A 27,685-nucleotide genomic window follows, 5' to 3' on the forward strand; every position below is an offset into this window, starting at 1 on the left:
TTCTCTCATTTTTACTCACTAATTGTACATTGAGTTGCTCTCTGGCCTTCTGCGCGCGCCTACCCTTCTATTACTTTCTGAACAAAGTGGTGAATTGTGCTTGAAGGTGAATATTCTGTGAAGGTAGTTATAACACCCATCTTCTTTTACATACATCCACACGCGTGTGCACACATACAAACAAATGTCCAGATTATCAGACAACACTGACACACATTAGATAATTCTCATTTAGAATGCTGTAGAAAACTGCATACTTTAAAGAAAACTAGACTGAACACTTGAATGTACATGCTCCCTTTTGTTAGTACATTAAGCTTCCCTGCGTACATTCGTATATATTAATCAATTTTGACCTGACCATGTTACAGACATGTATTTATTTATTTTATTTTATGTATTTATTTTAGTAAAGAGTCAAGTGTTTTCTCTTCATGCAACTAACATGGGTTTAGCGGTGCAGCCTCTTCTCACGTCATCACAAAGGAAAGAGAACTGTCTTCAACTTCATGTTAGAAGCTCTCACAATGTGTCAGAAAACCATTTTAGTCTATAAATCAAACCTTGAAGTATGCTGTCTTGTCATGTAAATGAACTCTGCCGCTCACATCACACTAATAACCTTGTTCTGTTATTTGAATTTCTCACATATCGTGTTGCAAACATAGCGTGCATTATAAAGTACAATTGAAACCTTAGTGTTCATATATTTTAAAAGCTGAAGGTCATAAAATTGCAAAACTTATCCGCCAATTTTAAAATAATCAGGTAATTTATTGATCTCCGTTGGAAATTTGTTCTCTGCCTTTGACCCATCCTAAGTGTTAGGAGCAGAGGGCAGCCGCTGTGAACCATCTGCAGTTGTAGGCCAGTGGCTTGGTCAAGGGCCCTGACTGGAAAATGATTTCTCCAGACTGACATAGGAGCACATTTTTGGAATAACCTGAAGATACATGTATAATATATAGTTTATAATGCTTACTGATGGCATTGATTGGTGGCAGTTACACAGTTTAGGAAGGTGAGCATTTTTGCCTTTATGTTCCTCTTACGTTTATACTATATCTGAAAATTCTAGATGTGTCACATGTTCAAGTTTTTATTTTAACATGACAGAAATAACATTTTTTTGTTGTTGTTGCAATTAATCAACAGCCAGTTAGAGTGCCTCTGTTGGTTTTGATGAGTCTAAGGTGACACTGTCACGACTTTCACTCGTATTCCTGACATGACACTTGACTTGAGATACAAAAGAGGACAAAAGTTACTACTACGTGCTGAATAGTTGGGATCTTTTGGAGTTGACTTTTGGGGACTGAAAATGGTCAAACTCAGATATGAATATTGGCAGCTGGCAGCCTCAACCTGAAATATCATTGTCAACATTTTAAGATCATGTGGTTAAACCATAGTATCTGTCAGTTTCCTGGTTTCATTCTGATGAAGCTGTGACAGTGTTGACAGTGTGAAATTTAGAAATGTATATGGGCTAAGGGGAAATACAGTTTTTTTAATGTGATTGTTACCCAATTGACCATTGTGTGTTTGTCATTCCGATATAGACATCAGAGATTGGCATTTCAAGCAAAAATAGCAGTAGTAATGGGATCTATTTGACCATTATCTGACCCCCTGCCCCTCCCCACACTGGCACACACACACACACACACACACACACACACACACACACACATACAGAGTGAGAGTGCTTTGCTCTCAAATGACTGTGCAAACTTGTTGTAGACTTGTGGCATGTAAGCAACTAGCTAGCTAGTTCGGAGCACACTTTTTTCTTTAGACTAATATAGCCGAACTATCAAGTTTGGGGGTTTTTTTTGTTTGTTTTTTTTTGCAGCTTTGCTGGAGAGGCCCTGGTGATAGTCCTGAACTAGAGAACTAGAGCTGTCCTATCTAGTCTGGTGTGCATGAACTGATGAAGCCTGCTTGGATGAGAGAGACAAACTGACAAAGTCCAGTTGCGATCGATTGAATGCCCCGAAGCTTACAATGACCTGGATGAATGAAAATATTCACAGGCATGAATGTGAGTTATATTTTTGTGGTCTCTTTCCTATAAAATGTAAAAGCAATAAGTAAAATTTGGAATCACCTTGGTTTTGGGGGAGATTGACCGGTTAAGTATAAGGTAGCAACTCAGGACCCAAAAGTAGAGCTCAGACACAGAGACCATGTAAAAGTTCAGGGTGTAGCAGCCAAACCAGGAAGACAGGAGACAATGGACCTGAGGCACAGGTAAGATTAAAAAAACAAAACAAAAGGAAATTGCAGACAACTTGCAGAGTCTACAGAACGCAGTACCACTATGACACAGAATGACCTGGCAAATAGTGAGTCAAAGTTTGGGGGTTATATACTGCAGGCTTCAGGTGCTGTTGATGAATGGACTGGCAGCAGGTGCACAGCTGAGTAGGTGGGAGGAAGAAACTAAGTCACCACAGCCTGATTGACACGCACAAACACAGAGAGAGGCAAACAGCAGAAACAGTTGGAATGAGAAGGAATCCTGTCAGACCCGAACATAAGCAGATTTTAGGTCATAATACTACCTGGCTGTTCAGAATCAGAATCAACTTTAATGGCCAAATAAAAGAAAACAAGGCTCAACAAAGATTGCTATAAATAAAAAGAGAATATTATGTACATGCATGTAGAAAATATAGGCGATTCTGTCAATTACAGGAATAAATACTGAATGATGAATGTGATTGATTATTATCTGTAGGTTATGAACAGTGTATGCATGTTAATATACAGCATATATTATATAGCATGACAGTGATGATAATGATACATACAGTACCTTTAAAGCACTGTATGTTGTACTTTCACACTACATACAGGCTAGTGTCTATAATATTTTAAATATACGTGCGTGTTTAGAATCATATTCCGATTCTAAATCAAGCTGTTGTGTGCACTGGAATCAGTAATTCTATGGATGATTTGCAACACAGTATTTACTGTACAGTAATGTGTAGAACACAAAAAACAAGCCTCTGGACAGAGTTGAGTCACAACTATTCTCATCTGCTGGGTCACATTCATCACCTTTCCATCTTATGTATTCAGTAGAGTTAATCTACTGTTAGTGTTCCCCCGAAACCTCTCCTCCTGGATTTCACTTTTACCTGCAGGCACACAGTGAATTGAGGGCATAGCAAGAGTTTACTTACAGAAGTGTTACTACCAAGCACGTGTATGTTCTCTACAGCAGTCTTCCCAGAGTGAATAACTCAGGGCTACACTTATGCAAGACGTGTTTTTAGATCTTTTTTTGACTTTTGGTCCTAATATTGTCAGCAATGAAGTGAGGCAGAGAAAATAAAATGCCTGTGGAGATGGTGTGTGTCTCGCACACACGTTTACAACTATTCATTTTTACCTACATGAATCTGGTCTGATCTGATCAATTTACATGTGTGTGCATGTACATGTGTGAAATGTAGTTTATTCCATTTAGTATTGGCCTCTGTAAATTAAGTTGTTTATTCCTATAATAATGCACTGGAGAGGAGATTATTTTCTTATACATTCATACATTGTAAAAATAATTAATATCAACACAAAATGATTTCGTATGGACAGAGGTGCACATCACTTCTCGTGAGTAGCAGAACATGGTGTTTGGAACTCACCTCACACGGTCATATGGAGACGAGTATGTGACAAACAAGATCTGTACTTCGTTGTCTTATGTTTTCAGATTATCTGTCCCATTCTCAAGAACACGATAACTCACGCCTTGAGTCCACATGGACCCCATGATGAACTGATTGGATTTTGGTGGTCAAAGGTCAGTGTGACCACACAAAACACATTTTGGCCATAACTCAAGAATTCTGCAGCAATTATGACAAAATTTCTCACCAGTGACTCATTGGATAAAATGATGAAGTGATGACATTTTATATCCAAAAGGTCAAAGGTCATCCTCACTGCGACATTATAATGTTCTGCAAAATACTCTTTTCTTGCCATGAGTCAACACTGTAACTCAACAAGAAGGGGACGTTGTAACCATATTTCACACTTGGTCAGATACTGAATTGGTGTCACCTTGAAACTGTGGTGATTGTACAGATCTTCTGTGCTGCCGGACTGAAGGTGTGTGTGAAGCATCCATGCTGTGGTGTTTATTTCTAGTTCTGTTGAAATGTGGGAATCCCCTCTGACACGCTACACTGCTCAAATGCAGTGTAAGAGACAATTTGAACACCTAGTTAAATCTAGATTTGTTATATTTACTGTTTGGACCAAGTCATACATAGAGGATGCTGCCAAGCAAGTGGAGCCTCTGTCAAGTTGCAAGTTAGTTTTTTGTGATGTCCTCTTATTGATCAAAGAGCAGCCCCGAAAATTCAGCTGACTGCAACTTTGCTCTTAATTCTCTTGACCACTGCTTTGTGCAATGCTTTGCATTATCCGTGTTCCTGCTTCACAAAAGTAATGTACATCTCCTTTCTTCTCCTGGAGTTCGTTTTAACATTTCTGAGTGACAGGATGTCTGATTAGGCGGTTAATGTCATTTCTCTCAGTCGGTGACTACTTTTTGTCAAACGTGTTGACGAGAAACACGTGTCGATGAGGAATGTCTATGGATGAACGATGACAATTGCCCATTTATTTTTCTTCTGTTGAATTTTATGTCCGTTGGCTTCCAAAAGTGTTGCATTACTGCCATCTGCTGAATTGCCATAGCCTCACAGTGCAAACTATTTACCCTATCCACCCAAAGTGATCCCATTCACGACACTGTCCATTCTATAACGCACACTCAATTCAGCTGCTGCATGGTACACAAAGGTATGATTTGACACAACTGGACAAACATTTCTGATTTTTGTCACGAATATGTACCTGTTTAACAGTTATGTGAACCCCTGAGTACAGACAATCTATTCAGTCATAGGGACAGAAAAAAAAAAAAAAAAAAAATCTAGTATTATGAGCAGTCTTGTGCCTTTGGAATAATTATGCAGGAGCATATGATGTTATATTTTTTGAGACTGATGGAATATTACTTTGAAAAAATGAATAATATGCAAATTAAAAAATGAGTAAATAATCAAAAGCAATGAGGTTTTCGACTGACAGTTAAAGGTTAATTGATATACTCGAATAAAGCAGAATCCTGAACTGGCTTTTTAATCCCTATTAGCTTTCCTTCATTGTTCACTGAAGCACAGTGTTTTTAATTAACAATTTAATTGTTGATGAAGCACCTGATCAAACTCTGCTAATTCACTTATTAACGAAAAAACAACAGCAAACTGATCGGTACTTCCCCTCATCTTTCTTTCCCCTCGTCCCTTTTCTGTATTTCTGTCTTCCCTCTCGTCCTCTCCCCTCTCTGTCACAGCCCCCCTCATCTTAGCAGAGTGAAAATACCAGACGCTTGTTTCAATTAAGTGCTTCTTGTCAAATGATTGTTTCCTTGATTTGCATTGAGAAACGTGCATTTCAATCTGTTTGCATTCAATTTGTTTATAATGTACATTTCATCTACTGTAAAGAAAATAATCTTCACAATGCTCCACTGTCTAAGGTTTCCTGTAATTGGCTTGCTATTAATCACTCTTTCTCAGTGTGTTTGCTCTGTTTGTCTTTGACTGTGTGTAGCCTTTTAATCATTGGCCTTTATTTTGTCTCCTCTCTATCCTCCTCCGTGCCACTCTTTCAACCTTCTCTTCATTATCCCTCTGCTCTCAGCTTCTCACGCATTTCCTTTGTCTTTTTTTCTTGCAGTTTTACTTACCTCTTCACTATATGACATTGCTAAATGTAAGAAAACAGTTGACTGTGGTCAGGTCAAAAAAATATGCCACACGCTGCAGTGCTGCTGTGCTTTCACCATTGTGTATGATGTTATTATTGTAGCAATAGAGGAATCTGTAGAGGCAAACAATGCAAAAAAAAAAAAAAAAAAAACATGGAACACTGAACATTAGAGACTTTTTGCAGTGCAGATAAAAGGTCAGGGCATCATGTTCATTACATGTGTGGGCATCTCACACTTTTCATTCATATCATATCAATGCTCCATTGTCCTTATTTGGACAAAATGTGTCAGTTAAATGTGTCCAATATTTGCTCAGCGTTTCATATCCTATGGCTCAACATTGTCAACATTTTGCTTCTGAAGAGATGTGCTCAGCCAAGAATTGATTACAACAAATGACTTGTTTTTGTTATGCATTTTTCTAACAAATGTTGAAAGCTAAAAGCAAAGAAATTTGGGTGGTTTTAAGAATTCAGGGTTGATCTGTAAATTTATACTGGGTTCCAATTTGATAATATGCTGCTGAACCCAAACTCAAGTATATTTTCAATATGAATGTTATCAAGAGAAACATGATTCCTCACCAGTTACAGTAAATACAGTAAATGTTAATATTAGATATTTGTTGTAACTTTAAACTTTAAAACAAGACACTGTTGGGACTAAGAGGGGATTTCTGAGCTCAGTTAGCTGAGGTTAACAACTCTTTCCTGCCTTGATATCAAGGCAAAATGATCATGTCTTAGCCAAAGAAGTAACCATTCCATCACCAGAAGCGGCAGCAATAGACAGAAACCTGTAGGATTCACACACAGTAACTCAGCTGATATTCCGTCAGCAGAGAGCATTACTAACACAGTGTACAGTGAGAGTGAAACGGCGAGCCAGCGGCTGGTGTGTTTCAGAGACAGCTGTTTTGTCCAGGCAGCGACAAAAGAGGTTCTACATATTGGGCACAGATTGCATTGCCCATTCATTAGAAAAACAAAGACACCACCAAAAACAATAGCTTCTTCTTTGAGGAGCTACTCAATTTGAGCACTCCACAAGAGGCTCCTCAATAGAGGGAAGTTGAATAATTTACAGCGCTTGTCTGAGTCATTTTGATTTCAACAAGAGTCAGAGGCACACAGCGGATGCCTCACCGCCCGGGAGAGATTCAGCACTATCAGGAAGTCACCATGCACCTGTTTTTCAATGTCTCACTGTGCTCAAATCACATTTAATTCATCCATGTTTCACATTCAGTCAACAGGTGCTGAAGTCAAAATACAAGGCCAGGAGCTTTTATGGCCAAATGTCGATGTGTATTTTTTTCGTACTGTATGTAGAAATATTCCATTACAGGTAAAAGTAATGCATTCAAAATTTTAGTCAAATAGAAATACAGAGATTTTATCAAAAGAATGTAATTAGTGGGTCAAAATGTGCATTCAAAATGGACTCTTTCAGACTTACATTATAAGGTTATTATTGTTACTAATACAGCATGTACACACATGCCAAATTTTATGAGCTGAGCCTGTATGTTCTCTGTTAAAGCATGGGTCACCTCCAGGAGCAAGGTGACCAGTCATTTTTCTCAGTTGAGGTACAATGACACCATCTTTTAATCCTTTGTTGTATCCAAGAAAGTTTGATTGATTTTCTGTGTGTTCATTAGAGAATTTGAAATGCAGAGGTAATTTCTGTGGAGAATGGAAAACTTTGCTTTTATAGAAATGTTTCTCTCCACAGTAATCATTCATGATCTGTGACAGGAGAAAAGAAAGAGGGAGATGTCACTGAGCACATAATCTGTGTGTTTGTGGGAGCCCTTGAAGCCAGGCAGATCACTGAACATAAAAATTAACAGCTACTGTGGTAATCTGTTCGAAAAAAGCCTCCTTAAAGCTCCCAGTGCCTGTCCACAATCATATTCAGTTACTCGTAAAGACACCCATTGAAATATTAATTAACACACCATCAGAGACACACTTATCTCAGAACATATTCAGTTAAATATACACAGAGTCAGTCAGTCTCAAACACACAGAGACAAGCATGCACATAATCTTCATCTTTGAAATGTACATGTCAGCTTCTCTGGCTTTTCTTTTGGACGTGAGGCAATGGCAAATGTGCTTTTTAGGCCCTGTTTGCATGCAGGGTCAAGGGAGGGATTTTTTCCACCTTCAAATCAAGTTACATCTTCCAAGGTTGACTGAACAACTTCCTGTTCTTTTTATTCACCTAGTTGATAAGAGCAGCACTCTTTTTATTCATTGACTTTGCAGTGCTTTGTCAGAGACTGAACATGAATTCCTCCCTTTCATAATTTGATGCAATTCTCAGTCACAACTCAGTCAAAACAGAACATTTAAATGTCATAAACATATTACAGGGACTGTTGAAAATTAGCAGTGTGTGTTGATGTTCACACTAGCAATACATGTTTTGAAATTACCAACACTCTAATCAATAATGTAATGTGTTTAAAACCTTTAGACAAACAGGTTAGAGTTCAAACAGTTATTTGTGATTTAGTTCAATGCCAGTGCAGACTCAAAACGTGCTATCGCTGTTTGATATGAACCAACATTGTAACTTTGCATGCCGGTTCAGTGTTAAAGACTTAATGGAAGTTGGACTAGATTTCTTCAGCACTTTTTGTCAGAAGATCGGTAAACATTTTGAGACTCCAACTGAGGTGTAAATGGAATGCCAGTTAGTAACATCATGTGCATTATTTACAGTATTATTATAGGCATGAAATAAAACGAACTGAACTCCTCTGTTAATGTAATGGGCTACTTTTTCTGTCCAAGTTTGTAAGACGAAACAAAATGCAAAAGAACAGCTTTGAGAGAATAAATATCTGCAGCACCTCCTGTTCCTCTGAATCATTCAGGGGCCCCCCGCCAACACAGCCCTTGCTCACGGCATGGGACACCATGATTATCAAGCCCAATGCAGATCAGCAGTTAATATATGAATATCATGTATCTCATTAGCACTTGCCAACATCATGTCTCCATGGTGAGCATTTCTTTTTTGCTTTGCATGTTACGTTTGTGCGAGCTTCCTGCTGGTGCTCCTGGTGATTGTCTCTCAGTCCAAAGGCATGTAGATCAGGCTAAGTGGAGACTCCAGGGATGTCCAGGGTTGACCTATGTTCACTAGCACAGGCACTGAATTAAATTAGGTATGTATGTAAAATGAATGATGAGTAACTAGTACTCCAGAACAGCTTTAGTCCTTCTTTTCCAACTGTTCAAATAGATTCGCGAAACAAAATGGAATTATTTCTGATGAAAAGAAAAGAATACAATACACAAACCAAGTAGTCCAGACAGCAGAGTGCATAGCATCACAACCACACAAACATACACACTGATAACACACACATACGAATGCGTGCAGGTCTGGAAGGTATCGGATTGAAGGCTTAGTGTCTCAGATTAAGTTGACAGTTTATAAAGCTGTCTGACCACTACTGGCTGTCTTTGTCCTCAGGACAATGTATGTAAGTTGCTGACTCAGTTTTGGGAGGTGAGCTTTAGAGACTATACGTAAGTTTTGGAACTGCACTGCAGAGACGAGAGACAGTGACAACCTGACATTTAAAATTAGGGATGAAACAGGCTCTTGTCAAGTGTTGCAGTGAGGAGACGATTCATTTACATTCATAAGACTGCATTTACATGATACATGGTGAGCAATTAACAGTTAAGTGGCCTAGCATGCCGTGATGAATGGAAACACATGTCAGAGCAGCTATGCATGCAGTTGCAAGTGGTTTATAGTGAAGGGTTCAAACCTTTTCATTAGTATGTTGCACATCACGCTGATGAAAATGTTTGGGGTGGATTAGCTATTCAGTAGCTACTCATGCATTTAATGTAGTTTACATTAAATGCATGAATAAAGAATCAATGTACAGGAGAACATTAATGGACTAAATGAACAGAGCCAGACAAAACGGCACATGAATGTTTCTGTCTGACCTGACTGCAAATATGAATTTGCCTCTGCATTCTCATTCATTGGCTTTGACACTGACTTCCCCCTTTTTGTCTCTCTGTGTGTTTACAGGTGGAGTCCAACAACCCGTCTCCCTCTCTGTCTGACTCTCTCTCTGTCTTCATCTTATATCTCTGTGTGTCTTTCTCTGTCGGCCTGTCTGTCTTTCTGTCCGTGCAGCTGAACAGAAGCATGCCTGTATGTTTGCCAGCAGCACAAGCAGAAGCATTATGGAAGTGAAAGAGCGACGTCCATACTGCTCGCTCTCCAAGAGCCGCAGGGACAAGGAGGGACCGTACACTGGTGAGAGAGCTCAGTCGTTCATTCATCAGTTCACGTTCATTTCTTTCTTCATTCATTTGTAGTCTGTCAGTGGATCAGTCGTCCTTTTTGCATTCAGATATCCGTTGCATGGCCTTCAATCTATGGATGAACTGATATGTTCTTCATTCTTTTTTTAATCTCAAAACTTCCTGTAAATAGTATGCAATGTTTTCATTACTGCTTGCTACCGATACAACAAGAGGACATTTTTGATTTAAGACCAATATATTCCATACACACCCACAAACCATTTTTGGCTTTCTTTGCTATCAGTAATATCAACATTTTACTTGTCTGCCAAACACCCAAGGCAGGCAAACTTATTTAGAAGAGAAAACAGCTGAAATTATTACCACAGCTGTCCACTGTAAACCTCCATCACAATGTATCACCTTCCTATTTCAACTCACCATATTTGCATGGAATTATTAACATTTTCAGTGCACTCATTTTTAGTTTTACCTTCAAATAAAAGTAATACCAACCCTAACCCTTATATAAAATCAGTCATAAACGCATTATAAAATCAGGTGAAGTGTTAGGAAAGTTACAACATACATGAGAAAGGTCCTGGATGATTTTTCCAGCTGTCCTCTCTCTGTGCTCTCAGTCCAGCTGTGGAGAAAGCAATCCTCCATACAGCAATATCTAACTTTAGGAGCCATAGAATATTGGCATTCAGGGCAGAATAGTTTGTGTTGCAGACCACATGAAGCAGGTGAGAATCAAGCTGCATGCAACTGTCTCCCAACAAGTAATCACCAGCTGTAAGGCAGTCGATACATCAGAACCTGCTCTTACAGACACTAAGATTTGTGTTGGGTGTGAATAATGACTGGAGTTGATATCTTGAATAATTCCAAAGGTTCTTGGTGTTCAGGATGAGCTTGCTGGCTTCATACACCTGGAGAAAATCATCAACATGTCCCTGCTGGTGATCAGTGCCTTCTTGTCAGGCCTTTGCTCGGTGTGCTTTTAAGAGGCACTGGTCACACAGTTGTTAGCCACGGAGCTGATCTGTTTCTGCCAGACTCCACATCTGCTGGTGATCAGCGTCTGCAGCTTTTCCTGCACTAACCCAGAGAGTTACTGAGACATGGTTCTCTTTAAAGTCCTCATTAAGTTCAAGTCAGGTCCACAGATCAAAAGTCTTTGAATGCTCGTTGCTTTTAAAGGTGGAATGATTTGTGATGCTGTCCATTATGAAGGAACAGTGTTTCCTCAGTGACTGAGTTAAAATGGTCTTACAGTAGACACCCTTTGTGTTTACAATGGATACACCTATTTTGTCAGGACCTTTAAGTTTAGGGGGTAAAGGATACATGGCATCCACTGACACTGACCTGCCTGTACTTATCCACCACACTGAAATCTGCTGTCTGACTCAAATCAGGATAGTTGAAGATTGTGAGTCACTAGCCGCCCCCAAAATAACCTATAACAACAACAACAACAACAATAATAATTCTAATAATAAAAATGATAATAAACTTTATTTGTATAGCATTCTTTCATGGATGAATTGCAGCTCTAAGTGCTTTACAAAAAATAAATAGAATGGACATAAACACAAAATAACTGTAAAATAAGGATGGAGGATAAAACACACTTGATAATAATAAAAAGAATGAAAATGAAAACAGACAACTTATAAAACCACAGAATACAATGATAAAATACAGGCAGAAATAGAGTAGAATGAGGATGAAAGAATAAGATAAGGATAAAGCATCAAATCACAGCATGACATAATAAACATAGGTAAAAAATAGAATGCATAAAATCAAGTAAAATACAACATTTTAAATGAAGCGCAGCCGTGCACAAGCATGAGACAAAACACAACAGTTTCAGACCTGTATCAGGAAATGAAATGAAAATATTGCTCTGTAAACTCCTCATGAATGACATGCCTTTACCTCTCAGGGTTTCTGAACACCATCTGCATGTGTCTATGGGTATAATAAAAAGACAGAAAGTGTAGAGAATACAATCCACCCACAGCCTGGAGCATGAGCAACAGTGTCTTTACAATCTTTCTTTTGAGGCTGTGGGTGTGTTTGCATGACTCATGACTTATGTGTGTATGTGGTCAATGATGGTGTGTGTATCTGTCAATGATAGGTTCATCAGGGGACAGTGAAGACTGTGCTGTTAGCTCCCAGGGACTCCGGGTCCCCACTCAGAAGTCCTACTCGTCCAGCGAAACGCTCAAAGCCTTCGACCAGCACCAAGACCAGACCAGGTGAGAACTGAGATCACACACATTATAATGTACGGTTTGGTCTAACACACTGGATAATACCAGACCTGTGTCATAGATGTAAGAAGCACCAAAATGTGTCGACAAATGGCATCGACCTGTTTACAGAGATGACTTGACCTATGGCAGGTTTGTTCCAGTGACATCTGTGCTGATGATGCTGGAGGAGAACAAGTAGCTACTGGGAGCATCGAAATAATTACTCTTACTTAAAAAAAAAAAAAGATGAAAAAGATGAAGAATTCTCTCTTCATGTCATATCATACTGATTGACAGTTTTAGCTTAGTCCGCCTGAGCTACAGTAGGAATTAAAATCTACTGTACTCTGTGTTGAGATCTTTAGTGTGGAATAGTCAGTGTATATGTGGTGCCGTCGATGGTGAATAACGAGAGTTTGACCTTTTTCTGGAGTTTTACTGGAGTTGTACTTAATTGATTAAGCTACAATCAGTCTGCTTTATTCTCAGTGAATGAAAATCAATTTTAGCAGAGTACTATATTTTTACCAGCAGCCTACAATTAGCCAGCGAAAATCAGCGGAGCACATGATTTACAGTATGTGTCAGAATAGCAGAGGGGCAAAAGAAGTGCACAATTAATTTTTATACCAACACCATGAGACTGTAGCCCTGAAATGTCAGACTGCAAATGTTTTGCTTCCCACGCTGTGGTCTTATGTATGTGTGCTGACCTATCTGACCAGACCATGTGGGTTCTGTTGTGCACACCTTTGCATTGTGTATGCAAATTGTATAAAAGCAGGTGGTAGTGACTATAAATGTACCAGGTTGTTACACGAAAGAGAAGAAACTGAACAATACAGCAGACTGCTGTCATTTCCTGTTGTCCTTTTTAATTCCTCTTCCTGTTATTAGCTATTAAGTGTTTTAGCCAGGAATTTTCCACTTTTCCTTAGTATTTATTCTTCACTCGTTTTTTTTTTACATACAGCATCTAATACTCTATGAGGTGTACAGTTATTGAACAGTAGCACTTTGCTGAAAAAAATCCTCCTCCACCATTTTTACTGTGTTTTTTGACAACCAGACTCCCTGTCCTGTGTGATCTCTGACTGCACTAACTAGTTTGCTACCCATGAAGCCAACACAAGCACAAAACAAAGGTGCACAGGTGCACGCACTATCACTGGACTCATTCTGTTCCATCTGGTTGACAGGTTATTGTACGGGACAACCAAGGGACACAAGGACATGGTTCACCATGAACAGGATGATTATAACAGACAAGGTGAGACACACACACACACACACACACACACACACACACACACACACACACACACACACACACACAAAGCAGCAGGACTAAATAGGGCTTGTGTTGGCAGCCTTGACATCAGATCCTGGAATCGGCACAGTAATTGCTTTTCTGCTTTTTTAAAAACTGTCATTTTATCATGTTTATAGCGCTCAGGTATGAATGCTGTGAACTGTTTCGTCCCAGATGAGTTTCCAAATGGGTTTTCTTTGTTTAATGTGTGACATTCATGAGTTTACACATGGATTTAATGCATGACAAATCATCTGCAAAATTCTAATTTGCTTTAACCAAAAGTTTTGGTGTTTTGTCATTTGGTGTTTCGGTGTGTATTTGTTTTTTAAAACTCACTTAGAGCATTACTGGTCTTAATATGGATAGTTGCAGGTCAGATGGGGGAGCGGAAAGAGATGTCAATGGTACATTAAATATAAAGTATGGCTGATGAGGGCTATAATGAACCTCTGAAAGTGACACATTAAAGTCTTATGAAAGAAATTGAGAAAAGGGTCAAAAACGAAAAAATGAGTTCATCCATTGTTCTCCACCTCCAATTAACACAGCGTCAATATTTGAGAAATGAAAAACTCATAATTACTCAATCATCTTATCGCCTTCGTTTTCACTGCTGCCCTAATTGAGGCTCATTTAAAATTAATATAACTTTTAATTGAATGGCAGCACTTGTTATCTCTTGTTGTGCCATTAATTACAGAAAGCTTTTATACTTTCTACTTTCATTTGCTGATTAAAGATGAAGAGGCAAATGCTGAGATTGTGCAGATAATTAGTCGTTTTTTCATTTTTATGTTCAAGGATTATCGTGTGTTATTTGAATGTGATTTCAGCCCATTTACAGAAGGAGTTACTCGTGATGCATTATTAAATTTAATAAGAAAGTATTCTGAATTTATAATCTGTCCATGAAATTCTTTCCCCAGTTTGCCTGTTTTCACAGCAGTTTTTGGAAATAAAGAAAGAGAACCCCCGTTTCAGCTCCTTTTTTTCCTATTCATTTTTTGGAGCGAACTGTATTTTTTTTTTTACAAAAAATGTTCCATGAGATGTAATTAGAAAGGCCATTAAGCGTCTGTTATTAACATATTTTGGGTATATATTGCTAACAATATACAAGTAAAATTACTAGCATTATAAACATCATCCTTTGTGGCAATTTGCTATATTACCCACAAAATACAATTCAAAACAATTCCATTCTTAGCGTACCACAGCATCGTTGCACGCTATGAACTGTGTGTATGCTGTAGTTACAAAACAATTAAAACATATTTGATTGCATCAAAATTAATGTCAAACATTTATGTTCTATGTCATTGTTTTTATGGTTCCTTTCATTTTAGTTTTAGTTTTCATCGCTGCATTTACACTTTAGAATTTGTAAAATTTCATCTTCCATCTTTGATAATCTAACTCTTGAGAACTTCCCCTTTACATACAGAAGACTAGTAATAACTTATTACAAAAATAGGCATTGTGGACGTTATTACTAATGACGTCCACAATGCCTATTTTTGTAGAATTGGATCAAAACGTCTATTTAGATTAAGGTCTCTCTATTAATAACTAGTATTGTATCCATTAATTGTATGTCATTAATCTGTCATTGGTCTCATCATGACACTAACATCTGAATACTTCCACAGCTGAGAGGATGACATCGAGCTGTCTGGTTGGTTACTGCTTCCTCTGAATTCTTATAAGAGTCCAAAGTGTGAGAAGGATGTTTCTATTTTAATCATGAAAATTCTGACCAGATGATATAATAACATATTCCATAATCACCTTTGTGTGTGTGTGTGTGTGTGTGTGTGTGTGTGTGTGTGTGTGTGTGTGTGTGTGTGTGTGTTGGGTTAGTGTCTTCAGCCTTTATCATTTACTTTTTTTGTCTATTATAAGATTTTGTGTTTGAATATGTAATGTTTCTGTGCTTTATAATTCAGATCTGAGCAAACGGTAAAATGGCAAAAAGAGAATTTATTTGCATTAGTGGTATTAAAGATGTACATCCTAATGCACGTTGCACCACCTTCACAGTTTATGTCTTCATAGTCTCCAGGCTTAAAGCACTGCTAGTCTGTCTCTTCTCCTGTAATTACTAAATGAGATTTAAGGGATCCAGTCAATAAGGATTCACCTTCTCAGTCTGCTTTGTCTTCTGGGTTTCTGCTTCTATTTTCTATGGCTGGAATTGTCTTTTGTCTTTAAGTTTGTCTCAAAGAAACTTTTTTTTTTTCTTTTTAATGATTTTCTTTTTAATTAGTGCCCTGCCTGGCAGCCTCGCTGCAGATTTGCATGTCTCATTCATAACCTAGTGAGATGAGGTTGGACTCGTCGCAGTGAGCCAAAGCTTGTCTTCTTGGAAACAGAGTGGTTCTATACTGCATGAGTCACACTCTCTGTACGGGTTGCAGCTGTTGTCAGTGTGTGTTTTCCTTTCTTAACTGAGATCCTTCTGTCCCATTTGGCATCCTCTCAAACGCAAGACCAGGTGTGTCTGTGATGGTGAGGCTGTTATATCGGCTGAATAACAAACTCATAGTTAGTCCATTAATGTTCAATCAATAGAAAATTATTGAGAGCTATTTTGATGAATTGATTATTCAAAGAAATTCATCTAGAAAAATGATAATAAAAAAATAACGACAAATAAGAAATTAAAAAAACATTCTCTGGTTCCAGATTCACAAACGTGAGGATTGCATTTGTTTGTGTTATTACACTGTGAACCGTGAACGTTGAGCGTCTTTGGTTGACTGGTTTAAGATCACCTTTGCTTCAGGGAAATTGTGACAAGCATTTTTTATTGTGTTATTTATAGTCAGATAATGAACTCTTTTGTATTTAAATGAGCTGTGAGATGAGAAGAGAACATGAATATGAAGGTGAGGTTTTTTTTTGTTTTTTTTTTCTTTTGAACAGTATAAACTCACTGAAGGTGTCACAGGCCTGTTTTCGGGCCTTTAAGGGAAACTTAAAAGTATATCTCTATTAAACTGCTTTTTTGAAATTTCATTATGAAGATGGTATATAACAAGAAACTGAAACAAGTACTTTTACTTCGTCACTTGTGTGTATAATAACATATTCAAATTTCAGAACAGTTCCATGTGTTTGTGTTTCAGGTCAGCATTTCAGTCTTCGCCAGCTGGGAATCTGTGAGCCACCATCCCGTCGCGGCCTGGCATTCTGCTCTGAGATGGGCCTGCCCCACCATGGCTTTTCAGTCGGTACAGCCCAGGACCTTGACACTGATAATCAGGCTGTGATGTCACCAGAGCGCGCCATGCGGCTGTGGGGCCGCGGGGGTCTGGGGAAATCATCTGGGAGAAGTTCCTGCCTGTCCAGCCGCTCCAACTCAGTGCTGACTCTTACGGACACAGAGCATGAGAACAAGTCAGACAGCGACAACGGTAGGACATAATACTTATTTAAGCTTTTTCTTTCTGGTTTTCTTTTCCTCCCTGTGCTCAGAACTTCACCTAATAATTATTTGGAACTGTTTCATTGCTCCCCCAGTATCCGTTTTTCACTGCCTGATGTCAGTTTTTAGGGAGCAGAGCCGCAGATGAATGTTTGAGCTTCACTGAGCAGAATGATGTATGAGAGTTTAAAACGATGAGGCTGTTTTCACATTTATCTGCTCAAAGTATACATTTTCTCTGTGCCAGCTGAAAATCCAAGTTTAAAGTGGTCTGCCTACTAAAATATTTGTGACATTACAAATATGCATCAGAGATATGTATATACCAGATATCAGCCTTATTAATTGTCCAGTTAATTTGCTTTACCACTAGTTTGTATTTATTACATTTAGAAGAGTGGTCTTAGTCTGCTCTTGACTGGCAACTTCTTCGGCATGTAGAGGTATGCTTCTGCATGTTCTCACTCTGATTATCTTTTCAATCTTGATTGAGGTCTTCCAAAGGCATGCACACAGGATTTAGAGTTCTGCTCATTTTTGGTAGGATGGTGCGTGCTGTAGAATGTCCAGCCAACTCTGATGTCCAGCTGCGTCTTCAGCACAAATCCACTTTTCTCTCTGATCCACACACGTGCCGATGCCTCAGATTCTCCCATGACCTGCTTTGACATTGATACAGTAGTTAAAACTTATTTTTCAGTAAGCCTAGAATCACTTTTTAATCAAGAGATTCAATTCTTGATTGAATTTGAAAAGTTTGAAATAAAGTTGTTTTTACTCTCTCCATAAGGAGACAAGAGCACTTTCCACCTTCTCCTTAATGTTATCAGATGAATTATACACTTACTGTGACACTGCTGTGTGAGATGGAAAGAAGGTGATGTGTTCTCACTGTTTTGTTCGCCCTGGCTTCACTTTTCATCTCAGTGTTTTCTAAAAACATTGACTGTAGTTGGAGTTAATGTCTGCTGGCGATCAGTGGAAGACCCAGTGGCCCCAAACAGAAAGGACTAGAAAAGACTGCGGGAACTGGAACGTACTGTAATGTACGACCCAGATTCCTAAAAAGTTGAGACACCGTGTAAAACATAGATAAAAAAGAATGCAGTCATTTGCAAATCAACTGTTTACTGACAACAGTTTTATTTGTGTTCACTTGGCCTAAATAATATCAATCTATCCAATCATGTGTTCACAAAGTGGTGAACCTCGCTCCATCCCTGCTTGTGAATGACTGAGCCTTTTCGAGGATGCTCCTTTTATACCTTACGCTCCTCACCCGTTGCCATAATAATAGCAATAATTATGTTAACGATAATAAAAAACAAAATAATTAGAAAAATGCTAAACTTTATTTAAACAGCACAATTAATGCATAAAATATAACACAAAGTGCTTAACTTTCCCAGAGCTGTAGATCTTTCACATTGATATTTTCTTGATGATGAGAGGAGACTGGTGCAGTAGTTGGGGGCAGGGGTGCAGCAAAACACAAAAGAATATGCTGCTAATTAATCAAGGATCCCAATTTAGCTGAGCAGCCATTTGTTTTTGGCCTTTTTGTGTGCCAGTGTGTGTTTCAGGTCAGTGTGCACTTACTTGATCATATAGATGTATGCACAAAAATGTGAAAATGTATTTGTGAAGTACTTCTTTGTGAGCCTGTGTATGCATTATTTGTGTTTGTGTGTGTTGCCATTTGTGTACATGTGACGCTTCTTCATTATCCTCAAGGTAGTTTTCCCTGTCAGGTGTGAACTTCATACTTAATAAAGGAATTGTTTTTGATATCACACACTTGCACAGATGTGCAACACACACACACACACACACACACACACACACACACACACACACACACACACACACACACACACATGCACACAGACAGTATTTTCATTAAGCTGGACAAACACACACACTCACAAAATGGGTTTTCATTAAGAGATGTGATGTTGTAATTAACAGTGGGATAAAGTGCTGAGTCAGGGTATTTCCTATATTAAGTTTGATAATGTATTTATTAAATGGCATTATGCTGTGGATGTGAGTGCTCTGGAGGATACACTCCCCATCTCTAAAAGTGAGTAGTCGTCAAGTTTTCAAAGGCTAATTAACTCTTAAAAAGGCAGCTGTGTGTGTGTGTGTGTGTGTGTGTGTGTGTGTGTGTGTGTGTGTGTGTGTGTATGATAGCTCTCATTTTTAGTGTGTGTATAAGTGTGGAAATGAAGTACTTAAAATAAACATGGTCACTTGTGTGTTTAGGCCGGTTTTATCATGAGTAGTATACACTGGTCTGTGGCACGTGACAGTGGAGGCTTGGTCGTGTTTGGGATTGGGATTGTTTGGTGGATAAAGCGTGGCATACTGGAGAAGAGCTTCACCACAGCTTTTCATTTTAAGGGCTTGCATTGAAGCTCATACTGGTCTGCACAAAGAACAATACTACCTTAAAACACTGAAGGCAATGTTTAGCACTGTGAGGCTGGAGGCTACCTGTTGAATCTGTCACATCCACATTCAGTCAGAAAAGATCAGCGTCCTTTTCCACTACAAAAGCTTTCCCAGGAACCTTTGACTGAAAGAATTTTAGCTTTAGTTACTGGACTGTAGTTCATGAATCTCCCTGTTCTCAATGTAGTGACTGAACTGTCATTGAATCGACCTTCATCCTTTGTTCTCTGTGACTAATGTGGTATTGAGTCGTGTCTAAAGGCAGAGTATGTGAGGCACTTAGTGGCCGCCTCATAATATCCTCTTCTCTCAGTGAATGGTCCTGATAGTCGAGTTGTTGCTCTGTGATGACACATCCCCTCTTCTGAGAAACCTTTTGTTGCTCTGTCCCTTGATACTGACCCTAGTTCACAGCAGAAAGTGAGTGTGCTTGGGCGCGTGCATGGGTTTGTGTGCGAACAGTAACTTAAACCAACTTCCGATTCTATCAGTGGCATTGTTACAAGAGGAAGTGATAGAAATGATAAATAACAGGGAGGGAAAGTAGAATGGGAGAGGAGAGGAAAACATCAGAGAGAGAAGAAAACACAGAACAGTTTGGTGGATCTAGTAATTGAAAAGAGAGGCAGGGAAAGAATAAAGAAAGGCAGAACAGGGAAAGGGAGAAGACTGCATTATTTGTTCTCCTGAGAGGAAATATTAGACCAGAGACGTCTGGCTGGCTCCCCAATGGACACACACACAAACATGCACACACACACTGGCAGACGTAAACACTTTGTTGGTGTCTGGACCCATGGGTGCCCAGCTGCTGCTTGCCTGCTTACTTGATACTGTTGATCTCAACTACAGGGACAAAAAAAGGAAGATGCATTTGCATTTTCTGTCCGAAACACACTGATAGTGTCTTCTCCTGAAAGAAAAGTCCTTAGACACACAGACAGACTTTTTTACTTTTCTTGCTCATTTTGAATAAACAGAGAAACAGTTCATTAAAAATCTCATCAATAGAAGACATCAGTCATTGGAGCAAAACTCAGCCAAAGACGCGTTACACTCAAGTTATATGAGCGTTGAGATACGATGTCCAGCATATGTGCACTGAACAACAAATAAAAACACATTATTAATGTGAGCATGGAAGGAATGACATATGTCTAGTTTTGTGCCATAGTAAGCAGCTTAAAATATATTAGCTGACCTCTCCCACCCAAGCTCTTTAATTCTAAATGTGTGCTCTGTGCAAGTGTGTGTTTGTGTGTTTATGGTGTGTGAAGAGAGCAATGTAGTAGGGATGATCAGGGAGAGAGAAAAAGACACGATGTGTTAGAAAAAGGGAAAAAAAAGAACAGAAAAAGGAAAGAGTAAATAGGAGAGATGGAAGCAGATGTGTGGATAGAGAGGAAGAGGGGTGGATCTTGTCTTTGCTAACCAGATTACTTTACTACGTGTCAACAAAACACTTAATCCCTTTGCCACCATCTCTAAGCTGCTTAACAATATAACTTTAGCTGTTATACAGACATACACACGTACACATACACACATGTTAGGTTTTCATTTTAGGGGATTACATAGACTTGCATTCATTTCCTGGAGACCCTAACCTTGACCCACATCTTCACCCTAAATTTAATGAGATACATTATGGGGACCTGCTTTTTGTGCCCACAAGTGAGCAGATTTATGTCCCCACAATGTGAGTAATACATGGCCACACACACACACACACACACACACACACACACACACACACACACACACACACACAGACAACAGAGGAACCTCTGTGTGTTTTGACTTTGCAACCAGTAGCAAAGTACAGTTATGGATTTAATAGAAAACTGACCCAGAAGCTAACTCTGCGTTTTATCTGTTCTATATATTTCTGCTTAATGTTGTTATGTAGAGTGATGTGGCTTTTAAAATCACATTGTGCTTTGCAAACCCTGCCTGGCGATGTTTTTGTGCTACTTTAAAAACATCCACCACACAATTCCAATGTAGTTTTAAAATTTAGAGCCTGAATGTGAGTTTCGGGGATTTAATTGGCCCAAAGGCAGACCATGTACATTACATGACCAAACATATGTGGCCCTGCACACATATTCCATCCCTCCATCCAGTGTTGCCCTTGTGGATGAACAGGAGCAAATCCCTGCAGCCAGGTTCCAAAATCATATATAGAAGGTGCCCACATGCTTCTGGCCATGTAGTGTATGCCAAGGAGTTGTAGGACACATGCACAGCTTGGTCACACTTCAAGATAAGTTGCTAACATTGTAAGTTGACAGCTATAAGCAAAAGCAAAATGGCATCCACTAACGTCTGTTAACTGCAGACCTCCGGTATGGTTGCCAGAGGGTGGGATGTGTCACCTGAAAGCCCTCCATTGACGGAGCAATAAACAGGAAGGCAGACAGATGGAGACAGACAGGGATGTTACACAGATGCTGATGGATGGATCTGTTCATACTCTGATTACTGTCATTTCAGTTTGGTTCAGTTCAGTTCAGTGGCAGTTTTACTGTAAAGGTGCAGCGATGCGATCCATTTCCAAAGACGAAGGAGACAAAATGATTCCTTTCATACAGAGCAATACCAAACTAAAACAGAGGTTTCACTTTCTCTAAAAGTATAATACCCACATTTCACTGCTGAATTACACAATTACTCTGAAACAACATTGATAAGGAGCTTGGTAAGACTGAAGATTGTTGGATAATTTTTTAGAAAATAAGTCAGTCAGTCAGTAATAATTCTCTCTGCGTCTCTATGGCTACCTGTGTCCTGTTGTTTGAGCCTCATCTTTTCTCTCTCTGCCTCTTATTTCCTCCTATTCAGCATCTCAGTCTTTGCCTTCTTTTGACTTCACCACTTCCTTTTAAGGTTTCTAAGTGGGGAAATGTGACCTATGGACTGTAAGAGACAGATAAGAGTGATTCTCTTTTTTATTAAGCCATTACTGGACACAAGTTGGCAGGATCTTTAGAAATCATCACGTCTTAAAAGAGATGAACAATGGTCACATCTGGTGTGCTCTGTGAGCCTTCACAAGTGCCATGATTGGACGAACAGTGTGGCAATGAATAGTCTAATCTTGATAGTGTTTCTTACATTAAAATGGCCACGTACAGTTGTACTTGTGTTTAAGTAGTAAGAATTTAAGAGCAAAACAGAACAAAAACATGCTACTTAGCTGTGCTGCACTGACACTGACCACGTGTCCACACGTAATGATCTGAGGAAAACATACTGACTGTATCTTTTGCGGAATTGCTGTAGAACTGTTGAGAACGCGAAAAAAGCGTGAGCTTGCGTTCAAAAGCCTGATAATGAAATTATGCCTGAAAAATCAATGTGCATATCACAGTTCAGAATGCAGACACAAGTGGGTAAAGACAACTGTATGTTTTTGGTTTATTGAAATTAGTCTAGTCAGAAGTCTTTGGCGCTGAGACTCGACATGGAGATTTTGTTATCGAGGGGCGTCTGCCCTCAGTAGCAGCCAGATAAATCCCTCCATGGATTCCAGACACTGGTGGTGGAGGTGTCTGATGACTCTGCGGAGAGATGAAATGATGAAGTTGATAAATCTGCGAAGACTGGGTGGTGATGGAAAGGTGGAGGGGCACCAACAACAGCAGCATGAATGAACTAAGAGAGAGAGAGAGAACCATATTTTAAAAGACAGCAGCATAATACACTAACAAAGTCTTGCTGACTGAACTTTTGCTAGGGTTTCATTTCAGTAAAGACAGACAGTAAGTGTTTATTATTCAGATAATGTGTGAAATAAGCTTAGTCACAACAGACTAGGGAGGGAGATTTTGTAATTGAGGGGTGTCTGCAGTGAGCAGCAGAAAGATAAAAAACAATAATAATAATGATAAACATTATTTTTATAGCACATTTCATTGAAGAATTACACCTCAAAGTGCTCTACAAGAAATCAAACAGGGATAGAAAATTTAAAATAATTAATGAATGCATAACATAAGATGGAAAATGAAACCCACCCAAGTCAAAAATAGATTACATAAAATACATGACATCAGTAAAATGCTACATTTTAAAAGAAGTACAGCAATGCTTCACCGTTTCAGACCTGCTTCAGGAAGTCACAGCTGGATAAAGGGTTTCTTTTAAAAAATATCCAGCTAGCTGCTTCCCTGATACCTCTTGTTTGTGTGTTCCAGAGCTTTGGGACAAATTGACAAAGGCTGCATCCCCATTTGTCTTTCAGCTGTTGCTGGAAACCTCCAATAAACCAGCAGCAGATGATCACAGTGTTCTTGAAGGCAAATAGTAAACAAAGGAATTAGCAGCTTGGTCCTAGACAATTAAAGCACAATTAAGGGCCTTGTATACAAGGAGGAAAACCTTAAAATCAATTCTAAATGTTACAGGAAGCCAGTGCAGAGCAGCTAAAACTGGACTAATGTGCTCTTTGCACATGGTTCTGGTTAATAGCTGAGCTGCAGAGTTTTGGGGATGCCAGTGAATAATGTGTTACAGTAATTGAGTTGGCATGAAACGAAGGCCTGAATCATTTTTCCAGCATCTTTTTGATTTATAAATTGTCGTACTTTAGCTTTGTTTCTAAGGTGGAAAAATCAAGTTTTCATAACCTTGTTGATTTGGGACTTGAAGCTTAGACCTGAATTTAGGATAACACCAAGGCTTATGCACAGCCTCTATTGATGATGCCTACGGCTGCTTCATTGTTGCACTGAGCTGCAATGCGTTTGCATTGCCAGAACTTCCCACACACGTGAATGCTACTGTGTGGCATAGATTTCCCACAGAGCAGAGGAGGAATCAAACTTGGTGAAGGAAAGAGGCCATCTGCTGGCGTGCAGTTGGCCTTGAGAATAACCTCCATCTGTGAAAACTTTAGAGTGTCAGACGAATGAACCAGATCATCATAAAAAAACAACACCATTCCATCTATCCAGCCAATGAGAACCAAATTCAAATCAGGGCAGCAATCTTCATTCAAAGAAATAATTGCATGTAAGTTAAGCACCAATAAAACTATCTCCAGCAGTCTGGAAATGAGCGAGCGGCACAGGGATCAACATGCATCCTGGAATTTAGACGGTCAAGGAGAGAAAGAATTTGCTATTTTCTTCCTTCTTTCCAGTAAAGGACTGAATGATTTAATGAATGTGTGAGAGTTCCTCAGCTGGAAGAGAAGCTGTCATTTCTACAGAGTTCAGCATAATGGCCAGGAAGTCAATAACTGGACCAATAGTGTTTTTTAGTCAGAGAGGGGAAGTGATTGAATAGGTGTTTGAGTTTGGGTAGTGAGGAGCCAGATTTGTCATGCAGGGGCGTCAATCAGCCCCAAAGTCATCAAGAAGGTGAAGAGGTGAGGGAAGTCAGACTCAGGTTAGAATTCTACAAAGGGCCTCAGAAACTTAATTAAAAACAGAAGGACTGCTTTTACAGCCAAGTGTATGGCTCGCTGGAAAATACAGTTTGGATTCCCATTTTAAACAAAAAAAGATGCCACTGTGAAGGATGTATTGGAACTATTTTGAAATCATCTGTGATAACGGCATGGAAAGCCATGCGCCCTGACCAGCTAACTTAAAGAGCTTTACACCACTGTCAGCGTTGGAATAATGAAAAGACAACAGGCTCAGTTGGAGTAAGCAAAAAGATCAAATATCAGTCTTTTCTCTCTGGAATATTTCCTTGTTGCTACTCCTATAAGACTAGTGTGAAACACAGGGAATGGCGAAGTGTTGAAAAGCCCAATTTGATATCCTTTAATGAGCTACTTTTTGAGTAGTTGTGACACTATGGCTGGCTCTTTCACAGCAGAGTGGAGGTTTTTTGACACGTGTAAGGAGGCCAAGGACGAGGCTACCCCTACATTAAACCCTTGGGAAAGCCCAGCCAGCAAATGATCAACGAACACAGAATCAGAATGACAAGACAATTCTGATGTAAGAGCAGGGATGATTATTGGAGTAGAAGGGTGGATTTTCAATAAGTCTTTGCACCACAAAGATTCTGCCGAGGGCAAAACCTGCATGGGCACCGTGACCTCGGATCAGCGCCTTTGCAAGTGGTGCAAAGGGGTAGGTGCACACATTTTGGTGAAATAATTAGGGGGGTGATTGTTGAAGATATGCACGTTGCGGCAGTAGTTGTCAGTTTGCTCACAGAGAGAGATGGATTGTTTATGAATTTGAGCAGGGCTCATGCTCATGGGGGAAAATATGGTAACATAAGGCAGAGAGATGCCGAATGACCTGTAGAGCCACAACTAGTAAATGAGGCAGCTTGCAAACCACCTATTAGCATACCTGACAGTTCATTGTCCAGTTCAAGCCGATGTTAGACTGAGAGATGTTAAGTGGTGCTTTGCAGAAGAAACCTTTGTGGTACTGATAAAATATATAGTTCCCATACCTTCTCCTGTCACAGCCAAATAAGTATCCAGTTCTTGTCTGCGTTCTGGGTAGACAGAGCACATCACATCGTGATAAATGCCACAGCCTGATCAGGTTCACCTCTTTACCAAACCAAGTTTCTAACCTTAAGCGAGGAGAGATGTTTGCTCCAGAGGGAACATACTGCCTTACGGGCATGGGAGCAGAGACGGCAGACTGATGTGAATGCTGTGGAATGGCCAGGGCACCTCTGGTGGAAATGAATGGCTCATGTTCAGCTGCTGGAGCTGCATTTGAGAGGCAGGAAGCATTGCTGAGGAAGAAGATGAATAGTAAACTATAGGAGTGTGTGTAAATATGGATATGCAATGTAAAAAAAAAGTACAGCAATGACATTCAAATAGTTATTTTCTCTGTTCCTTAACATATAATGCTAATTGATCCACAAATAACCAAATTACCGCTGGCTAGTTTCTGACTCATTGCTTACACAGTATGAAGCATGGATGGATCATTACTTAATTAAAATTCACTCAGTCTCACAGCAGTAGCAACATAAATAAAAGTTAATTTTTTACATTTATTGAATTATTACATACAGTGTATACAATAAAACTGTGGCCAATGTGGTGTGGTCTATTGATTTGCAAATGATGTATGTGATGATTGAAAGTGACACCTGACCCTGTTTGATCAGACTCTGACTTCTTTAATGTTGGCTATATATTATTATTATTATGATTATTATGATTATTATTAGTCACTTCAATTAAACAAAAGCAAGGAACTCAAACTGGCTTTAACTTTGTATATAAAAAAATATTATCACTTCTCTGACTTGTGTAACTGCTCTGTTGGTAGATTACCTCTATTCTGTCACAGGGATATTCTTCAGTGCCTGTGTGGGTGTGTCTGTCTGTGTGTGGTGGGGGGGGGGGGGGGGGGGGGGATTCCATGTGCATAATATGTATTCTTTAAAATATTTATATCTCAGGCTTATTAAACTATACATCAGGTAGCCCTAATACAGCGTTCACATATTCACAAAATATTTACTTGTGCTGTTGCAAAATACCTTCATATATTAGACAGTTATCCAATACAGCACACGCACATCACTTACAAATGCGCGTGCGCACGCACACACACACACACACACACACACACACACACACACACACACACACACACACACACACACACACACACACACACACACACACGTGATAGAGGAAGGAGACAACTGCTGTGACTGCTGGAGAAGACAGATCACTGCAATAACTGAGGTGCATAAGTAAGTATGGAGAGATTATACATGCTCGTTCACAGGATGCATTTGAAGACATTTTTCTGTCTTTTATAAAGAAGTAGTGATAGACCGAAATTACCGGTTATATTTTGCTCAGCAGGTGCTGTATGGTTAATACAAAACAGCATTCAGGAATAATAGTATGACAGCAGACAAAGACTGCAGATGCATTTCAAGCTGATCACTCACAGTCTTCCTGAGCGAGCTGGTCGTGTCTCTGGGCTCATGCATGTGTGCCAGCGGCGAGGTCACGTGTACACAGAAAGAGACGTTTTCCACCAACTCAAATGGACTTGAGTTCACAGGATGCATGGTCCTCATATACACTCATATACACACATACACTCACGCAGCCTTGGTGCCAGTCATATTCAATAGCAATCTAGTGCTGACCAGAGAAATCAA

General features: G+C 39.3%; 1 protein-coding gene across 2 annotated transcripts in view; it reads left to right on the forward strand.

Moving 5' to 3' along the window:
* Nucleotides 1-27,685, forward strand: part of tenm3 (teneurin transmembrane protein 3) — a 327,457-nt gene that overhangs the window by 16,637 nt on the left and 283,135 nt on the right. For both annotated transcript variants that reach the window (XM_070970867.1, XM_070970875.1), the window contains exons 2-5: nt 9,875-10,105; nt 12,251-12,371; nt 13,568-13,638; nt 16,812-17,099. In XM_070970867.1, the coding sequence (XP_070826968.1) occupies nt 10,003-10,105; nt 12,251-12,371; nt 13,568-13,638; nt 16,812-17,099 (583 nt within the window). In that variant the 5' untranslated portion in view covers nt 9,875-10,002. The remainder of the gene's footprint in view (nt 1-9,874; nt 10,106-12,250; nt 12,372-13,567; nt 13,639-16,811; nt 17,100-27,685) is intronic.

This window comes from Chaetodon trifascialis, chromosome 2 (assembly GCF_039877785.1).
Source record: "Chaetodon trifascialis isolate fChaTrf1 chromosome 2, fChaTrf1.hap1, whole genome shotgun sequence".
Taxonomy (NCBI): Eukaryota; Metazoa; Chordata; class Actinopteri; order Chaetodontiformes; family Chaetodontidae; genus Chaetodon; species Chaetodon trifascialis.